The sequence below is a fragment of the Macaca mulatta genome, chromosome 18 (assembly GCF_049350105.2).
Source record: "Macaca mulatta isolate MMU2019108-1 chromosome 18, T2T-MMU8v2.0, whole genome shotgun sequence".
Lineage (NCBI taxonomy): Eukaryota > Metazoa > Chordata > Mammalia > Primates > Cercopithecidae > Macaca > Macaca mulatta.
Window position 1 is genome coordinate 80373027 of NC_133423.1, and position 18676 is coordinate 80391702.

At 40.8% G+C, this 18676-nt stretch overlaps 1 protein-coding gene across 9 annotated transcripts in view; it reads left to right on the plus strand.

The window, feature by feature from the left end:
* The window catches only part of TWSG1 (twisted gastrulation BMP signaling modulator 1), a 115516-nt gene that overhangs the window by 62883 nt on the left and 33957 nt on the right, over positions 1 to 18676 (plus strand). For 4 of the 9 annotated variants that reach the window (XR_013408081.1, XR_013408083.1, XR_013408084.1 and 1 more), the window contains one exon: positions 460 to 801. Coding sequence is in view for 1 of the 9 variants with exons in the window: in NM_001257525.1 (NP_001244454.1) it covers positions 1120 to 1301 (182 nt within the window). In the remaining 8 variants the exon portion in view is untranslated. 9 annotated transcript variants of the gene reach the window in all.

The window sequence follows — 18676 nt, forward strand, 5'->3', positions numbered from 1 at the left end:
ATTAAAATGTAAATAATCAACATAATAGATATTAAATAATAATTCATAAGTTTTGTTCAAACATTATATACATTTATGAAGCAATTAGCAAGAAGCTAATTCCTGGAAACTCCAGCTATCTTCAAGACACAGCTAAAGTTTTTTCTCTGTGACATCTTTCCTGGGCACCTCTTCCCCCAGATAGAGTTAGCCTCTTCCTGCTGCTCCTCCTGCATTTGCAGTTTGTTTGTTTGTTTTTTGAGACAGAGTTTCACTCTTGTTGCCCAGGCTGGAGTGCAATGGCGCAATCTCGGCTCACTACAACCTCCACCTCCCAGGTTCCAGTGATTCTCCTGCCTCAGCCTCCCGAGTAGCTGGGGTTACAGGCACCTGCCATCATGCCCGGTTAATTTTTTGTATTTTTAGTAGAGACAGGGTTTCACCATGTTGGCCAGGCTGGTTGCAAACTCCTGGCCTCAGGTGATCCACCTGCCTCGGCCTCCCAAAGTGTTGGGATTACAGACTTGAGCTACCATGCCTGGCCTGCATTTGCAGTTCTATTTGTTGTCTGTTTTTAGCTTATGTATCTATCATTTTCTACTTAGTTCTGTGGATTCTCTGATTCCTCTACTGAAAATATAAAAATTAGCCAGGTGTGGTGGTGTATGCCTGTAAATCCCAGCTACTCAGGAGGCTGAGGCAGAGAATCACTTGAACCTGGGAGGTGGAGGCTACAGTGAGCCAAGATCGCACCACTGCACTCCAGCCTGGGCGACAGAGTGAGACTCCATCTCAAAAAAAAAAAAAAAAAAAAAAAGGAAATGCCCAGTTTAAAAGTACAGTTGTATAATATAGCAAATGTTTTTAAGCCCAATAAACCAACCTTTAGAACAAAGCCTGAAATTTAATAAAAGAAGCTAAGGAAGCCCTTTGCCTTCTTCAGTTAGAGTGAGAGAATCTGACTTCCTTCTCAACATAATTAATTAATGAAGATCTTTTTTCCTGTACCTCATCTTTGTCATGTACAGACCAGCAGTAAGAGAACTAAGATAAATAACTATTAATATTCAACTAGGTAATAAAGCTTTTTTTTTGTTTTCCTTTTTTCTTGCCCTGAAATCTTAAATTTTTGTTTTTCAGAACACATGTGTACTGTGGTTTATTTTGATGACTGCATGTCCATACATCAGTGTAAAATATCCTGTGAGTCCATGGGAGCATCCAAATATCGCTGGTTTCATAATGCCTGCTGTGAGTGCATTGGTCCAGAATGTATTGACTATGGTAGTAAAACTGTCAAATGTATGAACTGCATGTTTTAAAGAAGGAAGACAAATGCAAACCAAAGCAACTTAGTAAAAGAATAGGTATAAAAAGTTATTCTGTAAGTCTGTTGGTTGTATCAGAATCCCGGTAAGTTAAGTTGTAAAGACTTTGGAATAAGTTTCTTTTAAAATATGACATAGCCAGTGATGTGTTTAATTATATAACTGTTCTTACTGATTGTATTGCCCCTAGCAATAAGCCCTTTCCTTTGAATACATATACGACTTTGGTCATATGAGAAGCAGGTGTACGGAGAATTTCTTGAAAGATCTGAGGTTTTTAACATGAAGCCTGATGTGGTTTTCCTTTAGCATTCCAAAAGGTTTTTGCAGTGTTAGCAGAAGCTGTTGATGTGAGTTATGATTTCTTCATGTGCAACTCTTAGCACAGAGTTTTTATAGTTGCACGTCATTCCTCTTTGTGCCTTGTTTTATCCATTTTATAAATAGAGTAGATATTTGATATACCACTCTGATAACTCATATAAAAATATCATCATAAAAAGCTTAATTTCTTCCCTTTTATGTTGGTTTTAAAAGGTAAATGCTTACCATATTTTATAACTGAGAACTCTTATATAGTAGAATCCATTCTATAATACATGTGTTGACAAAACTTTAGAGAAAGTTTCCTATTCTGTTCTATTTCCCCTGCCCAAAGTGCTGACATAGGCAGTGATGAAGAATCTTTACCAAGATTGTCAGGGTGTACCTATGAAATTGCATTAAATGCACTGCTAGGGTAAATAATGAGCAAGCAAAAGCATTTCTGTGACTTAAGGTACCAGCTTAAAGAGCACTAGGGATGGGGAACGAATGCCAAATCAGACTCCACCTAGAGCACCAGGAAACAGCTTGTACCCTGGTAGGGAAATGGTGTCGCTGAAAGGGGAGGCTGAGCCGGTGCGAGACTGAACTCCTGCAGCCTTAGCCGAGACAAAGCAGTGTTTTCCAGCAGACGGGTGATGGGACAGGAATTGAAGAGAATTTACTGGTATGAACAGGGCAGGGTGAAAATGCTGGGAATTATAAAGGGAAATAAACTTAAAACCATCTACGTTCATATTTTGTAATATTTCATTTGTTAAGTTTATATCTGGATATAATGGTCTTTTTAAACAAGTATAATCATATCGTGGGAGGTTAAGATTATGAAATTTTAAAATCTCTATTCAAGATGATGTTCACTCCAGATAGGCTACAGAATTTAGCCAACATTTTGTATAATGTTTCAAGAACTGTTTCAATAAAGATACTATGTGCCCTTCATAGTAATAAAATCTCAATCTTTAAGCATGAATCTAAAACACAAATGTTTATATTACAGACTCTTAATTTTACCAAATTACTAATTGCTCTAGTGTATATCTGAACTATAAGCAACTTTTTAGGAATACCTCTTTGTACATCTACATATTTTAGTATATAAAAATAGGTAATGCTCTTGGATACATTTTGTGTTATTCATGATCTGAATAGCAGTTAGTTAAAAGATCATTTGTAATATTATGATCAACTATTATAAATTAAAGTCTTAATACCTTTTCTGCTCTTTCAAATAACTCTAATTAATATTCAAGATATTTTAGCCTTTTGAAAAGTTGAGATTTAGCTCATGGATATATTTTTTGGTAGGAAAACATTAGGATCTCCTTTTCTTCCTTTTACCTAGAATGCCTCGTTTAAAAGTGCCTTGAAAATACTTAGCTCCCCTTCATGAGCACCTGTAGAGCTGAAAGTATCCTTGAACTTTACACAGAAAGCTGAAAGGAATCTGCAGCCTCCTGCTGCAGTTCAACTCTGCTGTTTTTCAGTCATTTCCTACTGTGAGTGGAGTGATGTTTGTGTGTGTGTTGGCAACATGCCTAAGTTTTCTTAATGATGACAACAAATATTTTAAAACTGCGTTTATCATTTTTTAGGTCTTTATTATTAAATTTTAAAATGTAATATCTGTTTCCCACCCCCTACATTAGGAGGATGCTTTCTTAAACCACATTGTTTTCATTGATTTTTCTTACCTTGATTTCTCTCATTAGAAATGATCCCTAAATGTAATGATCTTTTGTCTTCAAATTTGGCTTATTTTTTCAGATTTATGAGGGGTTGAAAGAAAGAATTCACCTAAAAGATTCCATTTCCAGTTTTATAATGTATTTCAGGTTCTGAATAACAATATTTTTTCCAAATTGAAAGTAAATATTCAAGAAGTTGATAGCCTGGTTAAAAGTTAGATCCTCTATTACCATGCTAAGCACATTAACTTCTATACTGAAGTTTTGGTAAAAATTCTTTTTTCTTTTTTAATAAAAAATTAGATTATTGCTTTTCTTGTAACCAGATTTTAAAAGCACTAGATTTTAAATCAGTGGGTATCATAAAAGCCATATATAAAAGATCCTTTCTTATAGTAAGACTTGTGCTTGTTAACAGGTTTTTCTGTTAGTTTTTCCCCCATAACATTTAATTATTACTAAAACTGTATTTACAATAGTGCCAAATCAAATGATAATTTAAATAAAATCTATTCTGTGTTTATGTAGGGTGGTATAAAAAGAGGTCTTCATTTAGACATGTGATTTCTAAAATTCCAGAAAGCAAAATTGATAAGACGTTAGAATATTTGAACAATTATTTATAATCAGGGTAGCATTCAAACGGAGAAAAGAAAGTTTTCTGAAAAAATGCAGTAAATCTAAGCCACATTTCTAAAGTTTATTTTTGTGAAAGCTTCTTTTAAGATTTTTGAAATCTATTCTGCATTCCCAAGAGTTTATGTTTATTGTATTTTATATGATCTACAACATATAAAATTGTGTATTTTTCTTTGGTTGTCCCTATAAACAAAAAAGTATTTTAATAAAAAATCGAAATGAGTGTGAGTCATATTTTTTGTTAACTTCAGCATAGACATAAATTTGACATTTCTGTCTAAAGAAGATAGTGTTTAAGGGATCAGCGGACAGGGTGCAGTGGCACTTTGGGAGGCTGAGGTGGGTAAATCACTTGAGCTCAGGAATTCAAGACCAGCCTGGACAACATGGTGAAACCTTGTCTCTAAAAAATTAAAAAATTATCAGGGTGTTGTGATGAAAGGTGAAGCCACCTGCACTTCCTGGGTCAAGTGGGGACTTGGATAACTTTTCTGTCTTACAAGAGGATTGTAAAATGCACCAATCAGTGCGCTGTAGCTAGCAAGAGGATTGTAAAATGCACCAATCAGTGCTCTGTGAAATGCACCAATCAGTGCTCTGTAGCTAGCAAGAGGGTTGTAAAATGCACTAATCAGTGCTCTGTAAAATGCACCAATCAGCAGGATACTAAAAGTAGCCAATCGCAGGGAGGATTGAAAAAAGGGCGCTCATAGGACAGAAACCTGAACATGGGAGGGGCCAATAAGGGAATAAAAGCTGGCCACCCCAGCCCACAGCAGCAGCCAGCTTGGGTCCCCTTCCATGCTGTGAAAGTTCTGTCTTTTGCTCTTCACAATAAACCCTGCTACCACTCACTCTTTGGGTCTCTGCCATCTTTAAGAGCTGTAATGCTCACCGCGAAGGTCTGTGGCTCCATTATTGAAGTCAGCAAGATTAAGAACCCACAGCAGGAGCCAACTCCAGACACGGTGATGTGTAGTCCCACCTACTCTAGAGGCTGAGGTGGGAGGATCACTTCAGCCCAGGGAGGTGGAAGCTGCAGTGAGCCGTGATTGTGCCACTGCACTTACGCCTGGGTGACAGAGCAAGACCCTGTCTTAAAAAAAAAAAAAAAAAGCAATCAACAAACAATGTTCTTTTTCTCAGGATGTCTCTACAAATTCTCTCAGAACAGATTTTTGAACATTTTGCTGTCTACTTTTTCATATGCTTTATTCCAATATGGGGGAACCTTTTAAATGAATACTTTACTATTCTGCTTGCTCTGTGGGCCTTCGGATGCCAACCAGCTTTACAAGAATGATCTAAAGGTTGCAAGGAGTTGCAGAAGGGTCAAGGTAGAGAAAAACCTTCTCAGCTCTCCCACAGGATACTGTTAGAATTGGGAACCGTGAGCTGTGCTGCCATGGCCAAATCCACCTCATTTCAGAGTCCGTGTTTTGGCAGCCTGGTGCCTGGAGGATCTAGAGAGGGGAAGAACTCAAGAGGACAGCCTGAGTGACTTAAGAAAGGAGCTGCGGCATTTGGAAGGTAGAATGAATGTCAAGGACAGAGAGAACGTTTGACCAGGAAAGATGTACTTCTGCTGAAGGTGTCCACACGGCAGCTAGTCCTGTGGACAGTCAGAGAGAGTGAAGCTGAGCTGGGAGGGGAGGCATCCAAGCCCGAGGCTCCAGGAGACATTGCAGACAACATGGTGCATCCGGCCCCATAGGGCTGCTCCAGACCTGGCGGGCACTGAGCTCAGTAAGCCAGGCAGACACGCCATTGGTGAGTGGGTGTTAGCCATTACAGCTCTTCAACCTTTGAGCTTTAACCAGTAAAAAGTAAATGTGGACCGGTCGCAGTGGCTCATGCTTGTAATCCCAGCACTTTGGGAGGCGAAGGCGGGCAGATCACCTGAGGTTAGGAGTTCGAGACCAGCCTGGCCAACGTGGTGAAACCCCGTCTCTACTAAAAAATACAAAAAATTAGCCGGGTGTGGTTTCGCGTGCCTGTAATCCCAGCTATTTGGCAGGCTGAGGCAGGAGAATCGCTTGAAGCTGGGAAGAGAAGGTTGCAGTGAGTTGAGATTGCGCCCCTGCACTCCAGCCTAGGCGACAAGAGTGAAACTCCGTCTCAATTAAAAAAAAAGTAAATGTGTTCTACCTCTTTTTATTTTAAAGTCTGCTTGAAGTGTGGGGTCAGCAACAACTCCAAGGTTTGGCTTTTGAGATGAGAATTCTCCGTGCAGATGCAAAGAGGAAAAGAATTCTGCCCCCGCTCAGTAGTGCTGGGAAGCCTAGAGTCCGCGCTGTCACTCACCGAATGACGCCTGGAGAGTGCAGGTGCCCCGCCAGTCAAGGAGACAGGACTTCCCTCACTGGGCTGAAGGTAGCCCCTGAAGTTAGGCACAGTCACCGGCTAAATATCTTTATGGCAGAAATGTGTTTCCTGCCCGTCTAACTTATGTACTTCCCTCTGCAGCTAGCGCAATCTTTCTAGAATATGTGTGTTAGTAATTACTGCTTCCATCCCCCAGTTCTAGGCAAATAGCAAGACCGTTGCGCTTCTCTGCCTCGGAAGGGTGTGAGTTACCCACTAGGATGTCGAGCAAGGTCAGAGAACCTGTCTTTTGTTTACCTGTAGCCTCCCTGCTTCCGGGGTGTCCTGCTAGGGGAGTGGAGAGAACGAGGACTTTGAGGGCCTGAGAGAGGGGCCAGAAGAGTTTGCAGAGGCCCAGGTCACCTGATTGTGGAGACCAGCGCTCTCGGCCCGTGGCTCACGGGGAACCCGAGCCTGCTGTTGCCTCTTTCCAGGGGTTTCTACCTAGAAATATTAGCAGCCCAGCCCTCATTGTCCAAAGCCCCCCAGACCTGCCGCCAGGGTTCTGTGAGTCCCGAGATGGATGACAGAGCCTCTCTCCTGGCCAGTGTTGGATGGGATGAGGCTCAGAGTCAGATTTTACTTGATTCCAAGAAAACCACGAGACAGGATGCGTTGCAGTACTGGGTCTGTGGACTGCATTTGTGTCCCAAGACTCCTTGACTCACAGCCTCGGCTGGCATCTCCCCTTCCTGTCTCATGTCTTATACCCACTCCCGTCAGTGCTGACTTCCCCCTCAGCAGGCCAAGCTCGTGCCACCCTCTCTCTCCACCCTCAGGCTGTCGCAGGAGGAGTGTCCCCTGCTAGACCTGCTTTTTGTGCAGATTGTGGCTCCTTGCTCTGACCTCCCTTTTTTTGTTGTTGTTGTTTTTTGAGGTGGGGTCTCCCTCTGTCACCCAGGCTGGAGTGCAGTGGTACCATTTTGGCTCACTGCAGTCTTCGCCCCCCTGGCTCAAGCGATCCTCCTCACCTCAGCCTCACAAGTAGCTGGGATCACAGGTGCACACCACAATGCCTGGTGAATTTTTTGTATTTTTGGCAGAGACGGGGTTTTGCCACGTTGGCCAGGCTGGTCTCAAACTCCTGAGTTCAGGTGATCCACCCGCCTCAACCTCCCAAAATGCTGGGATTACAGGCATGAGCCACTGTGCCTGGCCCTCTGACCCCTTCTAAAGGAGCAGCCCCTCCCCACTCCGCCATCCCATTCGTCCGCTTTCTTTAATGGCAGACACCTCTCCAAAAGTATTCATCGGTTACTTGTTTATCATGCATTCTCCTCTCAGACTGTGGGACCCTTGAGGGCAGGGAACTTGTTTCTTTGGTTTGTCACTGCCCTAAACACAGCTCTCCAGCACCTAATGTCTCACACTCAAGGGCATCAGCTCCTCTGTGGATGAGTGATGGCAAGTCTTAGCCTATATCTGCTTTCAACAGTGGCTCCTCAGTGCCCTCAGACAAGTAAGTGCCAACTGTGCAGCAGACCTCTCAGGGCCAGGCAGCATGCCCCTGCTCACCACCAGGCCCATCTCAGCAGTCCAGGTGGCCATCCCCTGGAGCCACCGTTTGTCCCCCTCTAAGTATGGTTTTATCAATCTGAGACACTTGTCCCTCTGTGCCCATTGCTCACACCTTTCACTGAGTGGCTCACAATGGCGTAGCCTTTGACCCCAGGGCATTCCTCAGCAGCATCCTAACTTCATCATTACCTTACACTTCTGCTTCCTACACGTCAACCTGGTGTCCAGGTTTCCACTGGGCCATTCGTAGTATTGCAAATACACCTTTAGCCATGTGGCTGAGGCTGTTTTTAGACTGCTGACCCATGCAGGCTTTGTGGGAGACTAAGGGACTTCTTTAGCAACCTAGCAAGAAGACCATGCATGATGATGTGAATTTTTTTGGTGTCCTTGAGGGCAAATTTTATTCGCAGAAGACACTACACAGAAACTAATGTTCATTTTTAAAATTAATTTTTAATGTATTTAATTTATAAAATCAAACTTAGGTCTTCCATAAATTTTTAAAAACAGCTTACAAATATTTCTTCTAGCAGCCTAACTATATATCTAATAATCATTTTTACAGGGCCCTCGTTCAGTATTTGCTGAGTACTTCAACAGCTAATATACTCACTATTAAGGTGAACCTGATGAAATTTCCAATACTGTACATACACAAGAAGATTTCAACTTAGAATCAACTCTCATTCAATTTCACACTTACCAATTTTAAATTGGAGTTGTGAGGTTGTGTTCTAATAAGCCAAATCCTCTAAAATATTCAAATAAGCCCATTCTTAACACAATAGTACTAATGATGTAGTTTTGAGTCTCTTTTATCCCAGATCCTCCAAATCATTCCATGATTGAAAAACAGGTTCTGGTTAAGCAAAACAGGTCACAGAAGTTTCTATGGCCTCAGTAAAATAGGTGCCAGAGAACTTGGAAACAGAGGGAGGCCAGATTAGAGGACAAGACTTAGCCAACATTTAGCCAGACACCCCCCAAAACATAAGTCAAGAAGGGCCTGCCCCTGGACAAGCAGCGCAAAATTCATGTTCTTTACCAATAGTTTACTACCAAGATGAAGAGTATGCCCAGTTTTCTTCCCAAATTTGCCGGTCACGTTGTTTCTCTGCTCAGAGGCAGAATGAGTAGAAAGGCAGAGAAAGGCCCGTGGTGCACTAAGTGATTTCCTACCCAGGAAGGAAGCATCAGGATTAGGGAGAAGTTGTTCTCAGTTCCAAGTGATACACATTACCTACGTCTTCCCAACTTCTCAGAGAAGTCTGCCCTTTCCACCCAGGTCAGTGAGTGGATTGGATTTTGCACGTCTTTGGTTCTTAAGATTACATTTTTGTCTTTTTCAGCTGGGCGCGGTGGCTCACGCCTGTAATCCCAGCACTTTGGGAGGCTGAGGTGGGCGGATCACTTGAGGTCAGGAGTTCAGGACCAGCGTGGCCAACATGGTGAAACCATCTCTACAAAAATACAAAAATTTGCCAGACACGATGGCAGGTGCCTGTAATCCCAGCTACTCAGGAGGCTGAGGTGAGAGAATCACTTGAACCTGGAAGGCAGAGTGCAGTGAGCCGAGACACGCCATTGCCCTCCAGCCTGGGCAACAGAGCGAGACTCCATCTAAAAAGTAAAAGATACATTTTTGTCTTTTTCTCTTAAGTACCCTTTGGTGAAATTCTCAATATGGAAATAAGTCTCTTTTGAATATCAGGTTCAAGAACTTTGAATCTAATGGACTCTTGCATTTTTTTTCCTGTTCTAAGGATCATACAACTGTTCTACAATAATACCATACAGAATTTGAGTTATCTCAGATGGCTTTGCCTAACTAGTGGCCACAACGTTTAGGTCTTTCTATGGAAGCCTGTTTCCATTAAGGATTTCCAGGGGCCTTTATTCTCAGGAGTTTGTCATGGCAGACCACAGGCCTAGCTTTCCTAGTCTCCCCTTCCACCCTTATTTGGTCCCTTCATTTTTTAATGGCTAATATTAGAGACCTGAAGTAATTGTAGCTTGAACAACTAGAGACTGTTCTCACATAACTTGAAGTCTGAAAATACATAGACCAGATCTGGAATGGGGGCTCTACGTTGTCACCAGGAAATAGGCTTTCCTTTTGCTCTGCTGTCCTAATATTTGTCTCATGGTCTCAAGATGCCTTCTGGAGCCCCAACCATCATATTTGTTTTCCAAGAAGAAGAAGGAGATTAGTGTAAAAATTATATACCTCCAAGCCAAGTCAGCCTTCAGGAAGCCCATCCAACAACAATTGCCTGTGTCTCACCACCACTATTTGCAGGAGTGACAAGGAATTAGCACCTGAATAAAATTCAGGATTGTTAGTAAGGAGAGAATGAAGAAGGGGAGAATGATTGGCCCAAGCCATCTCCACTATGCATGGGTGCCTATAGCATCCTAAACACTTCCCATTCATAGTGTTTATCACTCCATGTTGTAATTGCCTGTTTACTTGGCTGTATATACCCACACCAGAATGACGTTGTATGTCCAGCTTGAAAGTGCAGAGGCAGCCCCTGGCACAGCTAGAAAAGCACTGATTCTAGACAGAGTGGCAAGTAAAGAAGGATGAGGTTTTGTGATTATCAAAAGGGGCATGACTTAAAATCTAGATGAAGTTAGCTAATAGCAATTTCTGAGGTGCTTGGTTTTGAAGATGTATATAGGAGCTGGATAACTTCACATGTTAATAGTGGTCTTTTTATCTGTGTAATAGAGTTTCTCATTTAATGCAGTTACATTTTTCTCTTTGGCTGAATTTCTCTAGAGAAGATCAATATTCTCTAGTTTCTCTGTGCTATTTGAAGGTGAAATAAATTATTTCTTTTCAGCCGAAAACCATATACAATCCATGACTGGACCAGTTTGTTGAAACTTCGTTGATTAGTCTGCAGTGACTCTCGTCCCTGAACAAGAGCGCTCAGCCTTGAGATTTTTCCATATTAAAATCATAGGCCACAGACTCTTCTCTCTGGTTTCTGAAGTAGTCTTGCAGGACAGCAAGACTTGTGAATCATATATGTAATTTAAAATTTTCTAGTAGCCACATTAAAAAAGTAAAAAGAAACATGTAGAATTAATTTGAATGATATATTTTCTTTAACCCAATATATCCAAATCAGCAATTTAGCATATAACTTATATAAAAATTACCAATGGTACATTTTACATTCTTTTGTTTTGGCATTAAGTATTTGAAATTGGTGTATGTTGAACAGCACATCCAAATTTGGACTAGCTACATTTCAAGTGCTCAGTAGCCACGTGTGGCTAGTAGACAGCACAGATATAGAGGACTTATACCATGTTAACACATTTCATCACTTATCTTATTGATCTCCTGTCTAGTTGTTCTATACATTATTGACAATTGGGTGTTGCAGTTTCCAACTATTATTGTTGTATTGTCTATTTCTCCCTTCAATTATGTCAGTTTTTGCTTAATATATTCTGGAGCTCTTGTTAGGTGCATATAAAATCTTCTTGATGAATGACCCTTTTATAATTATAAAATATCTTTGTCTCTAGTAGCAATTAGTACCTTAAAAACTATTTTGTTTGATATTAGTATAGCCACTCCAGCTGTCTTTTGTTTACTCTTTGCATGGTATGTCTTTTTATATCTTCTTACTTTTAACCTATTTATAGCTTTGACTCTAAAGTGTGTCTCTTGTGGGTACCATATGGTTGCATCATATTTTTTAATCCATGCTACAAATCTCTGCCTTTTAATTACAGAAATTTTAATCCATTTACTTTTAATGTAATTATTGATAAGGAAGGATTTATATCTGCTATTTTGCTTTGTGTTTGCTATTTGTCATTTGTCTTTTTTCTATTTCTCCTTTACTGACCCTTTCTTTTTTACATTAAAGACCTATTTTGTCATGTACCTTTTTCTCTTGTCATTTCTTTTACTATATATTCTTATAAGTTATTTTCTGAGCAGTTGCCCTGAGGATTATGATTAACATCTTAACAATCTAGTTTTGATTAATGCCATTTAATTTCAGTTGTATGCAGGAACTTTGTTTCTATGTCTCTCTATTTCCTCTCTCCTCCTTTGTGATGTTATTGTCTTACAAGTTACATCTTTATGCTTTGTGTGCCCATCACATAAACTTACAATTACTGCTTTATGCAGTTGTCTTTTAAATCAGATAGGTGGGGAAAAAAGAGTTACAAACAAAAAATATATTGATACTGTCTTTTATATTTATCTCGTTAGCTACCTTTATGAGTGCTCTTTACTTGTTCATGTGGATTTGGGTTACTGTCTAGTGTCCTTTTATTTCAGCCTAAAGAACTCCCTTTAGTATTCTTATAGAGGAGGTTTGGTTACAAATGACAGAAATCAAATTTAAAGTAGCTCAAGTGAAAAAACAATAGAAAATACCAGGGAGAAGTCTCAGATATCTGAAAAGCCTTGGGATACCATGGCTTTAGGCAAGTCCAAGTGCAAGAAATGGCCTCTTGCTTGTAGCTCTTTGGTACTCTGCACTGCACATTCTCAGAGAGCCCTCCACTCCACCAGGCTCACGTGTCAATCTCAGCAGGAATAGATCATCACTATCCAGATAGCCAGAAGTCCCAGATAAGACTCTCACTGGCCCAGACTGGAAGTCAATCCTCCCAAGTCATGTGGACACCGTTGGGGAGTAGTAGATCCCCAAAAGAAATACAGACATTAGCAGAAAAAGGGCTTAGGATAAAGCACAGGTAAAAGCTAAAGGTCTTCACTAGGTATGCTTCCGAAAAAGTTTCAGCTTTATTAAATGTTCTCTTTAGAAACCCACTTCTACACAAACTAGAACAACTGGAAATCCACATGCTAAAAATATTTAAATATTCTTCATCTGAGGCCCCACAATTTTTTTCTGGTCTGACATGTTAAAAATTCTTACTAATGTAATCTAGTAAATCAGTCAAGATGTAGTCCTGGCCAGGTTCAGTGGCTCATGCTTGTAATCCCAGCACTTTGGGAGGTCGAGGCAGGAGGATCACTTGAGCCCAGGAGTTTATGACCAGCCTGGGCAACATAGTGGGACTATGTCTCTACAAAAAATAAAAGATTAACTGGATGTGGTGGTGCACATCTGTAGTCCCAGTTACTTAGGAGGCTGAGGCAGGAGGATCACTTGAGCATGGAAGGTTGAGGCTGCAGTGAGCAGTGATCATGTCACTGCACACCAGCCTGGGCGACAGAGTTAGACCATGTCTCAGAAAAAAAAAAAAGACAAAAAAAGAACAAGTATTCTTTTAGCTAAAATATGAAAAGAACGTCTATGAAGGCCAGTTTGAATCTCAAGTCTGTAACATATTTTCTTAGGATAAAAAATGTATTTTGAGTTTTAATAAAGGGCATGATAAATATCCATAAACAATGATTTATTCCTCGATTGCTATGTTGTACTATTATTCCAAACTATTCATAATTCATAAATGAGTAATGCAATAATAATTTGCTATAGCTTTGTTAGTTTGTTTGTTTGAGATGGAGTTTCACTCTTGTTGCCTAGGCTGGAGTGCAATGGCGCGATCTTGGTTCACCACGACCTCCAACTCCCAGGTTCAAGTGATTCTCGAGCCTCAGCCTCCTGAGTAGCTGGGATTACAGGCATGCGCCACCACGCCCAGTTAATTTTGTATTTTTAGTAGAAATGGGGTTTTGCCATGTTGGCCAGGCTAGTCTCAAACTCCTGACCTCAGGTGATCCACCCACCTCAGTCTCCCAAAGTGTTGGGATTACAGGCGTGAGCCACCACACCCAGCCAGTTTTTTATGTCCTTTATCCAGATACGTACTAGGTACTAAAAATGGACAACCAAAAAATGTAAGAACTCTATCAGATCCAATACTTGAGATTCAGGGAACCTATGAAAAAGGATTACTGATTTTTAATTTCTCAGTATAGAATACAAGAAGCTGTGTTTAATGTTTCTTCTATTTGATGTGAGTCTAATCATGTATTCACTGCCTTTGGATCAAGTCCAAGATTATGTTCTGTGTTTTTTTAACTATTTGAATTTGTCCCTTATTTAAGTGGATTTTTCTACTGGATTTTTGCAGAGATTTTCTTCTGGATACTGCTACTAGATTCTTCTTCCGGTTTGGGTTTTTGTTGTTGTTGTTGTTGTTATTGTCGTCGTTGTTGTTTTTGAGAGAATCAATTAGGGTGTTGGTAATTAAACTTTTAAAATCTGTGCCTATTGGTGTTTGAGGAGTAAAGCATATATTGGAAGACTGTGCCTAGACTGGTTGTGGGGTACAGACAATTACTGACAGGAAACTGTGGGCATTTCTAAATGTTTTATCAGTGGGACAGTTTTATTCTGAGGCTCTCTCAGCATGATAAATGCGTGTTTATGAGTTGGTGGTCAAATGAAATGGGCAGTCACTAAGGCAGTAATGATACCCAGAGATGATTTTATAGTAGCTAAAGACTTTGGCAGAGTGACATTCTGATGTCTTTGACTCCAGTGACTAAAGTTTTAATTTCTAGTTCATGTATGGTGGCCTATTTCCACACGTTTTGTACTTTTGGAGTGTAAGCTCGTGCTCAGCGGGGCTTTGTCTGGGTGATTTCTAGGGGACTTGGGCTGTGGATATATAGTTTTTAGGAGGATTTTTGTTTGCTTCTACAGCTGTTCCAGGGGGTTACTAGCCCAGAAACCCTTGATGTTAATTTCTCAGTTTATAGGAGTCAGTATAAATTGGTAGGATACATTTTTGAACTCCAGAATAGCATGACGGCATGAACTTTCATGATCATGAACTTTCAGGGAGACATTTGCCCTATTCAGGGCCAGACCTATTCAGGGCCAGACCAACACAGTTATTTGTCATTTGTTCTACTATTGTCAGAAAGAGAATTTTTTCCAGTCCACCCTTTTATCAAGAGTCTCAGCTCCATGGGAGATGAGAGAAGGCCTCTAAACAACAATCTCTATCTTCCACAGGCCAGTGCCTCATAAGAGTGTCATTCTGACTTTCAGCTTTGGCATTAGACTTCTTTCTTTTCTTAATCTGGGGAATTTCCTTAATTATTTATAAGCCCAGCTTCATATTTTAAAAAAAAGAAAAAGGTTTGGGGCTGGGTGAGATGGCTCATGCCATGCCTATAGTCCCAGCACTTTTGGAGAGTGAGACATGAGGATCACTTGAGTCCATGAGTTTAAGACTAGTCTGGACAACATAATGAGACACCATCTCTAGAAAAAATAAAATTAATCAGGTGTGGTTGCACATGCCTTGTAGTCCTAGCTATTCAGGAGGCTAAGGTGGGAAGACTGCTTGATTCCAGGTATTTGAGGCTGCAGTGAGCTATGATGATGCCACTGCACTGCATCCTGGGCAATAGAGCAAAACCCTGTGTATCTATATATATTTACAAAATGCATATATATATTTTTTTTTTACAAAATGCATATATATATATATATATATTTGGTTATATTTTGTCAGCATTTCTTATTATTTTTTATCTGGAACTTTTCCCAGCAATCTAGCCTGCTGAAATGCTAGGGACATCTGAACATTTACTTTTCAACATAAACATATTATATATTAGCAGCGTCAGAAATTCAGAGAAGGGTGGCAAGAATCCAAGTGTGTAGTAGACATTAGCTGGAGCAACTTCCTTCTCACTGTGACCTCTCAGTGACCTCTTCTATGCTGTAACAACCCTGCATCCCAGCACAGCTGGGATCAAGACATTCACTTGACCTAAGCCAAAACAGCTCATCTCTGTCTCAAGAATGTGTAACTTGAAGACAGTTACCCAGGAGCCCAGTCACTTAATGACACCATTCTGGAGAAGTGTTCTACCAACAGATTCTCTGGAGCTGAGCTGCTGTTTGTCTTCCCCAATTTGATTCTTAGATTTCCCCCAACAATCTTCCAATGAAATGTGTTTTCTTGCTTAAGAATCTATTTCTGTTGTTGCATCCAAAAGAACACCAACTAATAATAAATCGCTTACAAAATGCATTTAAAATCAGGAGAGGGATATTAAAACATGTTATAAATGCTATAGTAATTCATATGAACAGCCATATTTATGGTAGAGGTAAGTCTAGAAATAGTTCTGAATGCATAAAACATGAGGTATAAGATAAAAGTGGTCCTGCACACAAGTGGGAAATGTAATTACATAAATGTGGGAAAGACTGGGTAACCACCTGGAAGAGAATAAAGAGGGAATCATACCTCACACCTTGTACCAACATAAATCTCGTATCAATCAAAGATTGAAATGCAAAAAATTAAACTACAAAATACCCAAGAAAGAGAAAATGTTTTTAGTCTCTATGTGGGAAAGGCCTTTCGAATTACAATTTAAAAAAATCTAAAACCGTTTATTAGCTTTTAGAGGAGATTGATACATTTGACTATAAAACTAAAATTTTAATTCGGGAATGAAAAACACACCCTAAACAATGCAAATGACAAATGAGAACTTGTACAATATATTCTTGATAAGTCAGTAAAATAAAGAACAACCTGATTTATAAAAATAGACTAGTCACAGACCAGGAAACGCCAATGGCCATTAAACACATAAGAAGATTCTCCACTTTTCTCAAAATGTGAGAACTCTAAATTAGAATAGGGACACAAAATAAGAAGATGAAGATACCATTTTTCATCTGTCAAACTGACAATGATCAACATTTCTCATCTGTCAAATTGGCAATCATCAAATAACGCCTGACCTAGGGGAGGTTGTGGGAATCGGTCCCAGCGTTCTTGGGAATGTAATTTTCCACAGCCTCTGTGGGGAGAGGGGTGCCTTGGCACTTATGCATTGACCTGTTTCAAGTCTAGGAGCTGATCCTGTAGATTCATCTTACACTGTGAGAAATGATCCATTGCAGCATCGTCATGGCAAAATTTCGTTGTTTTTTTTTTTTTCTGAGATGGAGTTTCGCTCTTGTCACTCAGGCTGGAGTGCGGTGGCATGATCTTGGCTCACTGCAACCTCCACCTCCCGGGTTCAAGCGATTCTCGTGCCTCAGCCTCCTGGGATTACAGGCATGCGCCACCACACCTGGCTAAAATTTTTTTGTATTTTTAGTAGAGACGGGGTTTCACCACGTTGGCCAGACTGGTCTCAAATGCCTGACCTTAGGTAATCCACCCATGTCGGCCTCCCAAAGTACTAAGGTTATAGGCATGAGACACCACTCCCGGCCACGGCAAAATTTTGGACCTAATGTCCAACCATGGTAGCTAATAAAATTATATACATTCTTATAATGGAATATGATGGACTGATAGAAATTGTCTCTAAGAAATACTGTTAACAGAAAAATATAAGCTTCAGAAGTATGTACACATATAGTCTGGCATTTGTTTAAAACAAGAAAAAGAGAAAAAAATGTGTGCATATTTGCTTGTATGCAAGTAAGATACCTGGAAGAATTCACAAGAAAATAAAAACACTGGCTGCCTCCAGGGAGGGAAAACGGGGGCTGAGAGACAGGCGTAGGAAGAGACTTTGCACTGTGCAGCCTTTTGTAGCTTTGATTTTTTTTTTTTTTTTGAGATGGAGTCTCGCTTTGTCACCCAAGCTGGCGTGCAGTGGTGCAATCTTGGCTCACTGCAGCCTCCACCTCCTGGATTCAAGTGATTCTCCTGCCTCATCCTCCCCAGTAACTGGGATTACAGGCACATGCCACTGCGCCCAGATAATTTTTGTATTTTTAGTAGAGACAGGATTTCACCATGTTGGCCAGGCTGGTCTCAAACCCCTGACCTCAAGTGATCCGCCCGCCTTGGCCTCCCGAAGTGCTGGGATTATAGGCATGACCCACGGCATCTGGCCTGTAGCTTTGAATTTTGAGCCGTGAGAATGTACTACCCTTTCAAAAAGTAAACGTTTAAACTAAAAAGGCACTTTTATCTTGAAACTTTCTTCTTAAAAAAAAAATCAGGTGTAAAGGGAGAGAATGGCATTGAAAACCAGGACGGCTGTGTGAAGGGCCAGGATAGGGGTTCCACGGGAGCTGGAAGGAGAGGCCCCTGATGCTGCTGGGGAGGCCCTCCAAAGAGAAAGAGGCTTCTTGGCCAGGGACAGTGGCTCACACCTGTAATGCCAGCACTTTGGGAGGCTGAGGCAGGTGGATGACTTGAGGCCAGGAGTTCGAGCCCAGCCTGGCCGACACGGCAAAACCCCGTTTCTACTAAAAATACAAAAAGTAGCGGGGCGTGGTGGCTCCGGGACCTGTAATCCCAGCTCCTCAGGAGGGTGAGGCTTGAGAATCACTTGAACCTGAGAGGTGGAACCTGGAGGTTGCAGTGAGTCGAGATCATGTCCTGCACTCCAGCCTGGGCGACAGAGTTAGACTGTCTCAGAAAAAAAAAAAAAAAAGAGGAGGGGACTTCTGAAAGAAAGGTCCTCACAATTTGGCAGCACCTTGGTTATCAGTGCCTAGAAAATGGGTTCATATGAAGGTCTAGATACTCACAGTTTCTAATGGAAATGTTAGCCCGCTATGGGAACAAAACGCTGTTGCCCTAACTGGAAACTCGCACTGCTGCTGATCTATCACGTTTTGGATGGACAACGACAGATTCAGTTCTCAAACTCTACCAAATAGTTTCCACAGAGGGGCTTAGGTTGGTGCAGGAAAATTTCAGGACAGATAATCCTATAGTTTGTGCCTTCTTCTACCATGGAATTTCCTTCTTTTTCCTTATGGAGGAGTTCAAGAGTGCAAATTCAGTTCATAGCATTCAAACGGCTGCATTCCAGCTTCCTTAAACTAGTCAGAACCAATAAGAATACCAGCAAGGAGCTCGAAGCCTTGGTTT